Genomic DNA, 10,610 nt, shown 5'->3' with positions numbered 1-10,610 from the left:
TGTCACTCTGCTGCCTCTGCACCACCGTGATCGCCCCCGCCCCCCACACCTCCCTCCTCCAGTGACTGAACTTTTCTCCCCTCCACCCTGGACCGCCAACAACCTACTCCCGCCACTGAATATTTGCACTACTACTTTCCATACTGTAAATATCTCACCTAGTGTTATATAATGTTCATAGTCTTCTACTGTGTACATATTTTAACGTATTCATCACCACTGTTCTACTGTTCATATTTCATATATCTTATTTATTTATATATTTCACCATACATATGTATATACCCAGCCCTTTACAGCCTTAATTTGCAATTCTAGTGAGATACGAAAACGTCTTTGTGTGTGTGTGTGTGTGTGTGTGTGTGTGTGTGTGTGTGTGTGTGTGTGTGTGTACACACACATTTTGACTAGATTACATAAGATGTAGTCCACGTTTTTATACTGACACTAATTGTATCATATTTCCGGCAAATCCCTAGGTAGATGATTTCCAAGATCATTATCTGCCACTGCAATGGCATTACGAAACCACCATGAAAAGATAATGAAATCGGAGGAACATGGTCCATCCGGTTTGCTATTGGTGGATTGTTCGAGAACAGCTGAAGAATCGGCGTCTGATTGGTTGCTTGGCCTGATATAGAAGCCTTAACGCGCATAAGACAGTCTTTCTCTTTCAGGCGAGGACAAGCCGGCCTTTCCATTGCGCAACAAGAACATCTCATCAACCTCAAATACAACGTAAGAATCTATTAAAACCCACCGGTTATGTAAGATTACGTTTACTGCTGTTTTGAAGTGATTAGATATCTAAGGAACGATTTCTGGCTGCTACCGAAAATGACATGTAATTCGTCCACATGCTAATAGCATAGCTTGACTAGGCCTTTGTTGAACCATGGTTATCTACTTATCGTGTTTTTAACACGACGCTTCTTGGGTTATCGTCAGTATCTGATGTATAATCGAGTTTACTGGAACGAAACTCGACGCATTTATTGAATGTAGCGTCGTCGTTATTGACCTTAAAGGATTGCGCATGTGTGCTGTCGAGCGGGACTTCCTTCAGAATGTTCTAGAACAAGGCTCCAGTCACATGGTCGGCGCGTACAACGTCGTAAACCATCGTGGAAAAATTATTTGGATACTGTATGAAAGTGAAATACTCTGGATTTGTACACTCAGCAAAATGACTGAAACTGTTACAACGTTATTTATTTCGGTAAAATCTACTCTTCGTCGGAAATGTCACTTTAACCAGTGAAACCCTCGCTTTAACTGTTAATTTACCGCATGATCTGGCCATGGTCTATGCAAATTGGCACAGTTGATTAAATAAGACAAGTTGTAGGTGGCGAATGATTTGAAACCATGGGTTTTTCCAGACCATTTCAGCGTTTCCTGTGCACTTAAAGGCGGTTAGGTCGTGACTCATACATGGCCGTTGACTAACCAGTGATGGCCATTTTGTCGACTGTGTTAACGTTACGAATTAGTTTTCACCGCGACGCTAGTCTGTGACTTTGTCGCCGCAGTTTATTGCATCGCTCTTCTGTTAAAATTCTTCTAAATGTGTAAATTGGACCACCGCGTTTTTTGAGTACATGCAATCCTAGCCCGGGGGCCGTCCTGATCACGTGACTTGAGATTCTTTCACTTCTCGTATCAGGGCAGACCTCTAGCCGCCCCCATCGATATCCTGAATCAATAACTAATAAACAAGGGGTTGCGCAGGCACGTTTTTTTTTGTCTGATACGTTTTCTGCCTTTATACTGTATCAACGTGTATGTCAAGGCAAGTACTCTAAGCTAGAGGTCAAGACTGATCAGTGTAGTAAAGGAATATCTGAAGTCTTGTTATCAGGGCGGTCTCAAGGCTAATGCCAACCAACTATTTTCTGCGCTCGGTGGATTGTAATCATTTGTTTGAATATAGTAGTTTAATAAATGTTATTTTGGCGTTATTCACAGAATGTCCAAGGGACCAGCAGTCGGGATCGATCTCGGGACCACCTACTCCTGTGTAGGTGTGTTCCAGCATGGCAAAGTGGAGATCATTGCCAACGACCAGGGCAACAGGACCACTCCCAGCTACGTGGCCTTCACCGATTCTGAGAGGCTCATCGGAGATGCTGCCAAGAATCAGGTTGCCATGAACCCAACAAACACAGTCTTCGGTAAGATAATTGTATTTCTGTTCCCACTTAATTGACATTTTTAAATGTCAGCAAATGTATTGACATGGAGGGTGGTGCGCACACTTTTGGCCTTTATCTTTTGAAAGGGTGTTATCAATGACTCACTAACTAATCTTATCAGTCTAGGAAGACTGAACTATATTGCTTGACTGGTCAGAGACTAATTTGTTCAATTCAACATTGAGAATCATCCATATTTGTAAGTTCACTTGCACAACGGTCCTAGTATAGGTATTTAATATTGCATATGTAGTTTGGAGATTCTTCTTTTCACTGAGGTTAAAAGAAATTAACATGAACCTGCATTGTCCAGATAATCATTTGTTTTCTGTGCTTTGTACAATTGGGGAAAATATGGTGAGGGAGAACAGGTAAGTTTCTTTCAAAGTGCTTGTTAAGCTAAGCATATATTTTTCTTTTGCAGATGCCAAGAGACTGATTGGACGCAGGTTTGATGACGCAGTTGTGCAGTCGGACATGAAGCACTGGCCATTTGAAGTCATCAACGACAACACCCGCCCAAAGGTCCAGGTTGAATACAAGGGCGAGACCAAGTCCTTCTATCCAGAAGAGGTCTCTTCAATGGTGCTGGTTAAGATGAAGGAGATTGCAGAAGCCTACCTCGGAAAGGTATGGGAGGGATTCTGATGGGCGTTCATTCATTCCATGAGGGAATTAAAAATGTTACGGTCATATCATTTGTTAACCAGTCGCTTGCTTTCTCCCCAACCTTCAGACTGTAAACAATGCAGTTGTTACTGTGCCTGCCTACTTCAATGACTCCCAGCGCCAAGCCACCAAGGACGCTGGTACCATCTCTGGCCTCAATGTTCTTCGCATCATCAACGAACCAACAGCCGCAGCCATTGCCTATGGCCTGGACAAGAAGGTATTCAATTGTGGATCAAATGGTGGTTCTTATTTTTAGACTTCCCCCCCCCCCCCCCCCCCAAGGCTCCAAAATTATAATCCTGTACTGATCGTGTTTTTGTTTGTTCTTGTAGGTTGGAGCCGAGAGGAACGTCCTCATCTTCGATCTTGGTGGCGGTACCTTCGACGTGTCCATCTTGACCATTGAAGATGGTATCTTTGAGGTCAAGTCCACCGCTGGTGACACTCATCTTGGTGGGGAAGATTTCGACAACCGCATGGTGAACCACTTCATTGCAGAGTTCAAGCGCAAGTACAAGAAGGACATCAGCGACAACAAGAGGGCGGTCCGTCGTCTGCGCACCGCTTGCGAGAGGGCAAAGCGCACCCTGTCCTCCAGCACCCAGGCCAGCATCGAGATCGACTCCCTGTACGAGGGAGTCGACTTCTACACCTCCATCACCAGGGCTCGCTTTGAGGAGCTCAATGCTGACCTCTTCCGTGGCACCCTGGACCCAGTCGAGAAGTCTCTCCGTGACGCCAAGATGGACAAGGGTCAGGTCCATGACATTGTCCTGGTTGGTGGTTCCACTCGTATCCCAAAGATCCAGAAGCTGCTGCAGGACTACTTCAATGGCAAGGAGCTCAACAAGAGCATCAACCCCGATGAAGCTGTGGCCTATGGTGCTGGTAAGTGTCAACAGTGTAACTGTTATACAAATAGATCTTAATGTTGCTATATATTCAACCTTATTGAGCTCATCCGCAAGTTCCAACCAATTGGCTCTTTCTTCAGCTGTGCAGGCTGCCATCCTCTCTGGGGACAAGTCCGAGAATGTCCAGGATCTGCTCCTTCTCGACGTTACTCCTCTGTCTCTGGGTATTGAGACCGCTGGAGGTGTCATGACTGTCCTGATCAAGCGTAACACCACCATCCCCACCAAGCAGACTCAGACCTTCACCACCTACTCGGACAACCAGCCCGGTGTGCTCATCCAGGTAAGAGGTCTTTATTGGTGTGCTTGACCAACATACTTCGCTGTGATGATGCTACTCCTAACATTCGCAGTTTGCACCTGAGGTTTAAAAACCAAAGATGGCTTTTCAGCCCTTCCTTGGATGTCTGAGCGAAGTCTGGTCTGATTGAAGTCATTCGACTGAAGCTATGTGCACTTTACTAACTAAAGCATTCTTTATAGGTCTACGAAGGTGAGCGTGCCATGACGAGGGACAACAACCTTCTGGGCAAGTTTGAGCTGACAGGCATCCCTCCCGCTCCTCGTGGTGTTCCTCAGATTGAGGTCACGTTCGACATTGATGCCAACGGTATCATGAATGTGTCCGCTGCTGACAAGAGCACTGGCAAGGAAAACAAGATCACCATCACCAACGATAAGGGTAGGTCTTGCATCTGGTTGTCCTAAAGTATTTTGACTAGTGTTTTGAAATGGTACTTAACATTTCACCATACCTCCCCAGGTCGCCTCAGCAAGGAGGACATTGAGCGCATGGTGCAGGATGCTGAGAAGTACAAGGCTGAAGATGATTCCCAGCGTGACAAGGTCTCCTCCAAGAACTCTCTGGAGTCATACGCCTTCAACATGAAGTCCACCGTGGAGGATGAGAAGCTTACCGGCAAGATCAGCGACGAGGACAAGCAGAAGATCATGGAGAAGTGCAACGAAGTCATCAGCTGGCTCGACAAGAACCAGGTAAAGGAGATGGCACCTGTATGTCAAGACAAGGCTTCTGGCTTGTTTTTAGGAACACTGGCTAACAAATCTTTGTACATTTCAGACGGCCGAAAAGGAAGAGTATGAGCACCAGCAGAAGGAGCTGGAGAAGGTCTGCAACCCCATCGTCACCAAGCTGTACCAGGGTGCTGGTGGTATGCCCGGTGGCATGCCCGACGGTATGCCCGGCGGTTTCCCTGGCGCCGGTGGTGCTGCACCAGGCGGCGGTGGCTCATCTGGGCCCACCATTGAGGAGGTCGATTAAAACGTCGAACCAGCAACCTGTGAAGAGATCACTTAAGTGTAACCCTCAACCCTTGAGTCTTGCCATCACTTGAGTTGAGTGTCATCTAAATAAAAAAAAAATAGGGTTCACGGGATCACATTTGTACTTGTACTGTTAGTTTGCCTCACTACAGGGATCAAATTTGTTTAAAGAAGTTGCCAATTCCCCACAAATATTTTGTATACCAGTTTTCGCAATGACACAATAAATCTTGTAACCCTAAACTTTGTAATCTTGATTTGTTTTGACTGGCATCATGGAACAAATAACATTAAAGCTTGATTGTTAAACCAGTATGTGGGCCAAGTTGGAGTAAAGATAAACAACCCCCTCCCCCGGGGGCGTTCAGCGGGCAGCCCCGGGGCGGGCAGCGGAGCTCCGGCAGACAATCCTGGGCAACAATCCCCTTCTCCATTTCGCGGTTCAGTCTGTACTTAATATTGACGTGGAAGAACCAGAGGCGTCTGAGAACCCGACGCAGTCGTTTGAGATTCATGTCATCCGGAGGCGCAAACAGCTTTTGACCATGATAATATATATATTATATAATATAGATATCTAAATATAATATATTATTTAGATATAGAGCTCCAGGACTCCCCGCCGGAGCACCCGGAGCACCCGTTCAGTGTTCCACTGTAAACACTAGCGCATGGTACCGTGGCCGCAAGCTGCTCAAGCTGCTCAAAAACAGCACGTTTGTGGTGAGCTCATTTTGGGACTGGCTCGTAGTGGCTGTAACTCTGCACCAAGGCTGAATTTCTTGAACGTCTTCAAGTACTGTATTAGGGGCCCACTAATACCTATATTAAAGCATCCATAAAATAGCATGCCATGGGACCTTTAAACCAGTTGATATACGCGGCCACATTTTGGTGTATGGACAATAGCGACACCTGTGGTCCTAATTCTTGCGCATGCGCCTTGCGTTTGCATTTTGGTTTCCATGGCTGCATGTATGTCGCTGCTTTGTAAAATGTTGGTGGGTGAGTTCTATAAATGTGTTGAAATTTAACGCGTACTGTTTCGTATTTGACGAGCAGTTATCGTTTAGCTAATTTACGTGTATATATTTCTACAATAGCTACATGAAGTTTGATTTCATATTTACCACATTGCCCAATCTCATACAAATGACAATTGTAATATCCGTTACCTAGTGGCACCAGTTGATCCCTGGACCTGTGTTAGAATTGTTGTGGGGAATGTTGACAACAGATGTATACAAAGTCAAATGAAACGAAATAAGTAGAAATGTTCACTAACTTCATCCCCTCATTTTGTAGACCTGCAACATGTTATTGCGTTGTGCATAGGTATCTAACCTAAATCACATAGATGTCGAGATGTAAAAAATAGACAATGGATATGTTATCGAAGGGAGAGAAAATGGGAATGCAGCAAAAAGAACCATCGAAACCACCTTCAACGCAATCTCCGCCAAACTCCGACACGGAGAGCCTGGCCCAGGATAGGGCCTACCACGGACCAGCAATGCACCACGGTGAAGCTCGCACGGTGCGATACATGGATATTGGAGACAGCCTGGAGGCTGAAACGGGAGAAAGGTCGGAGGTGCACCGGGGTGAAGGGTATGACACCCTCGAGAGGTCTACTGATGATCGGTTTGAAGTGAGGAGTTCAACACCTTTCCCCACCAGAGATCAAGATGCCTATCAGGAAATGGGTGGAACACAAGCAACAGGGTAATTTTGTTTTTTTAATTTAACTTATGTATATGCATCACTATTCTCATTGATAATCACAACTATAACTTCGGGGTACTAAAATACTAGGTATTACGGAATGTCAGGAGCCCACTCGCATGTGCTCGCTTGGCTGCTTGTTATATGTACGTGTAGACGACTTGTGTAGATTAGACACTAGATGGCGTTACAGGGTCGTTAACGGAGGGACACCTATATTTGTAACCTACTTCTGAATTTCCAGACCGGTGCTAGCCTAGGACCGCCTACATGCCTAATTTCTTTCTTTCCTTTCTCGAAAGAAGGAAAAATACACATTGTTGTGATGAAACACCTTATCTTTATCTTATAATTAAGAATCCAAGATTATGTCTATGTATGACTGCAAATACAGCCTATGAAAACATTTGTTTTAAGATAGACAAAGTCACTATTATTTTTCACTCCATATCACCATATCAATACATTTCTAAAAAAAATTATGTTGGGCTTTTCTGAGGATTCTTTATTCAAGCCACCTATTGCATTCAAAGGCCACTATTTTTCGGTGATACATTAAACATTGAAAAGTAATTATGCTGCTTGTGTGCTAACACAAAAGGCAGAACTCCACCATCAGAAACCCTTTTACTTCCAAACAGTGCACATCATAAAAGAAAGATAGCCCTCATTGATCCCCCAACAATGCGACAATGTCACTCATTTAATGAGATGGGAGCGCTGACAGTTTGCAGTTGTGAGAATGGTCTAATTCAGTGCTTTTAGTATAACTGCTTTCATTTAAGGGGTATTAGATCTGGGTTTTGTTTGGACAGGATCACAATAAGTGGTCACTCTTTAGTCCATTAACAAGGATCATCGTCATTACAAAGAACATCTCTCCCCCTCTCTGTGTCTGTTTTTCCCTCTCAGTCTGAATGGGTCCGACATAGGAATCCATGACGCAGACCCATCCCCCCCCCCCCCCCCCCCCCGTTAATTGAATCAATCAGTTGTTAATTTTTTTCCGCTCCCCAGTCACGTCATCTATTATGTTTTTCTATGAATAATATTTGAAAAAACGCCAACCAAAAAAAACCTAGCACCTCTTCATTTTTTACGGCATTAACCTGTGGAGATTGGTACATACTAGAGTGAGTTTGCATTCATTTTTTGAGTGCATTGTTTCAGTAGAAATATGACCATGACATATTCCCACAAAAGACTCCATTTGAGGTGCAATCCCTTTCCCCATCGCCACAGTCTCGCTGTCCCCTCGTCCCCAGCAGCCCCATCAAAGCAGGTGAGCCCTTTTTCCACACAATAGTTTCAGTTTCCGCGTAGTTTGCCGCCCAATAGCCACTCCTCATTCAAGCCAAAAGATTTCTTATTCAATCTACGCTTTTCATCTCCCTCTCCGTATCATATTTTCCCCCTTTCTCATTTCCCTCGAGAAAGCACTGGGAAGAAAAATGGTTGAGTGTATTCCCTATAACCTATTTTTCAATTTGCCCCGCTCCTTTGCTTGTTTTTGTTGTTCATCACAATATCATGTGTCCTTTTTCTATGTGGGCATCTGTACCACAGGCGAGGGATAATAGACCGCTGTATTTTGCCAATGTTTAGGGCATTGGTTGCCCCAGCTGCTGCGCTTGCCAATAATGCATTCTCCAACTTGTTTGAATCTGATCATTAGCGGGCCATCCCTTACTCTTTTGGCCTTATAGAAGTGAAGGGCCCTACACCTCGACAACTCCCGCCTCTGGCATCGCGGCTCCCCTCGTCCTCCCAGCAAGCACAACAAAGAAGCACTCTTCTATTTATTTTAATGAGATCTTTTCATCACCATCAGAAGGAGCATTTTAGCCCATCATTTTCGAGCCATCTCATAAGCTGAAAATTGCCGCTTGTGAGCCATTTTCCCCGCTACCAGTACTCAAACATGCTCTCATTAGTGAGCCCGGAGGTGAAATTACTTAAATTATATTTAAATACAGCAACATAGACACCACCACTCCCCGTCTGTTTCGATTTCACAGGGCTGCTTTTATTCTTGGGACGAGATGCAGCCGTCTTTGTTTGAGCGCATTATCGATCCAATAACGGTGTGATGGCTCTTGTCCTTTTGACCCAGACCCCTCGGTACCGGCCTGCTGCGCATAGCTCCTAGTCGTGTGTTGGACAAAACTAACTTCTACATTTCTGTAAATCCTGATGTCTGCAAACATAATTTGTCCTTGGGATCTTATCAAAGGGTCTCACACTTCCTGTCGGTTTCCCCAAAGGTAAGAGGCCGAGCATGACCTAGCCATCCTCTTGACATCCTATTGGTTTGCTTTTCTCCATTCGTAGGCTCCACCGAGACCGGCCCTCTGACGCCTACTCGGACCTGCGCTACGACCCCGACTGGCGCTCCAAACTCGAGGCATCGGAGCGCTTCAGCAACAGCCCCCAGCTCCACGAGGAGCATCGGCCGGGCTCCCAGCGGCGGTCTCGGGGTACGGGCGAAGAGCTGCTCATAAAGGGAGGCTATGAGTACGTCGTCACCTCCAGTCCCTCTCTCGCCCTCGGCCCACCAAGCGTGGCCCAGGATGAAGCCCATGGGCCCTACCGTCTGCACCCTCCGCCCGGCCTGGCCCCCAGAGGCATATCTGGCGACCAGGACCACCCGAGATCCAGGGTCCTTCTTCTCCCTAAAGGCAACCAGACTCTTGGGAAGGGAGACACGGCCGTCCAAAGGGAGAGTAGCCACGGTGACACCGGGGAAAACCGCAACGTCCCTGCTCAGCCACGCCAGAACGTGCCGGAAACGCAAGAGGCGGCGGCGGTTGGGAAACCGTCCGAGAGTACTTCAAAATATAAGAGTCCTCTTCTGGCAAACAGAAATCTTGAAGGCACGAGAGAGGACATTGTTGAGCGCAACAAAATCACCCTTGGGCGAAACACAACCAAATATGGCTCCTATCTAAAGGCTCATGCTCCCAAGCAGAAAACAGATGATATAACGGTATGTGAAGAATGAAAAAAAACAAAAACAGTGTTGTCCTTCTTTCTATTTTATTCCTGCTTCAAGGTTCAACACCTTGATTGAAATGTGGTAACAAGAGGAGATATATCTCACATCCTGTCTGCCTTCCCTCTTTCCTCTCACTGTGAGTGTTGCAGTTACAGATACAGCCACAAGGAGCCAGACTAGCCTAGTTTCATAGGTTATGGCTGCTAGGTTATGGGGGCCAGTAGCTTGTATTCACACAATGTTTCGTACCTGTACGGCTGGGTCTAGCGCCGGTGGAGCTTAGAAATCTGGGATGACAGAGTTCTCCCCTCAGTTTGCGGGACAATATTGCCGATTTGAGCTATCACCGATTTTCTTTGACAGATCTTTCGGATAAGCATCTTGTGGAGGTGGAGTAATAATAACATATATGTACGACATGAATCATCACTTAAATATGGTTTCTAAATATTCCATTAAAAATTCCATTCTTAGTGGTACTAAGAATGGAAGAAGAATAAACATGGTCCTGACTCTGACAAGCTCTACATTGCCAGGGGTTAGGGGTGCAATTCCCACATGCTAAGAATCTATGCACTAGTGGTACTGTATGACAGTTTGGGTCCAAATATGTTCCACCCATTAGCCTACTGTAGTAGTGCATTTATTTATTATAGTAATTAAGTATTCAGTGCGGATCAAGGGAATAGAAGATTTGCTCACAGGTTTGGTTTAGTCGTGGTCAGTAGTCCTGGTTGTTGGAGATGTTTGTATGCGAATGGCAAGTTTCACAGTGAATCATTAGTGCAACCATTTCTTGTTTTACCCTGACATAGATGCTTC

General features: G+C 45.4%; 1 protein-coding gene and 1 non-coding gene across 2 annotated transcripts; both read left to right on the top strand.

The window, feature by feature from the left end:
• Nucleotides 1-581: 581 nt before the first annotated feature.
• LOC311371237 (heat shock cognate 70 kDa protein) lies at nt 582-5,311 on the top strand. Its single transcript, XM_084489415.1, has 9 exons — nt 582-741; nt 1,972-2,177; nt 2,623-2,828; nt 2,935-3,087; nt 3,203-3,758; nt 3,865-4,067; nt 4,268-4,466; nt 4,548-4,780; nt 4,866-5,311. The coding sequence occupies exons 2-9, from the start codon at nt 1,973-1,975 to the stop codon at nt 5,064-5,066; spliced, it is 1,956 nt and encodes a 651-aa protein (XP_084345541.1). The 5' UTR covers nt 582-741; nt 1,972; the 3' UTR covers nt 5,067-5,311.
• Nucleotides 4,105-4,199, top strand: LOC311371239 (small nucleolar RNA SNORD14). The gene has a single exon (XR_014641028.1). It is a non-coding gene; the product is annotated as a small nucleolar RNA SNORD14 (small nucleolar RNA).
• Nucleotides 5,312-10,610: the final 5,299 nt, after the last annotated feature.

The sequence above is a fragment of the Micromesistius poutassou genome (assembly GCF_964030765.1).
Source record: "Micromesistius poutassou genome assembly, contig: SCAFFOLD_5677, whole genome shotgun sequence".
NCBI lineage: Eukaryota > Metazoa > Chordata > Actinopteri > Gadiformes > Gadidae > Micromesistius > Micromesistius poutassou.
The sequence above is the reverse complement of the archived record's forward strand: the minus strand, read 5'-3'. Positions and strand labels throughout refer to the sequence as shown.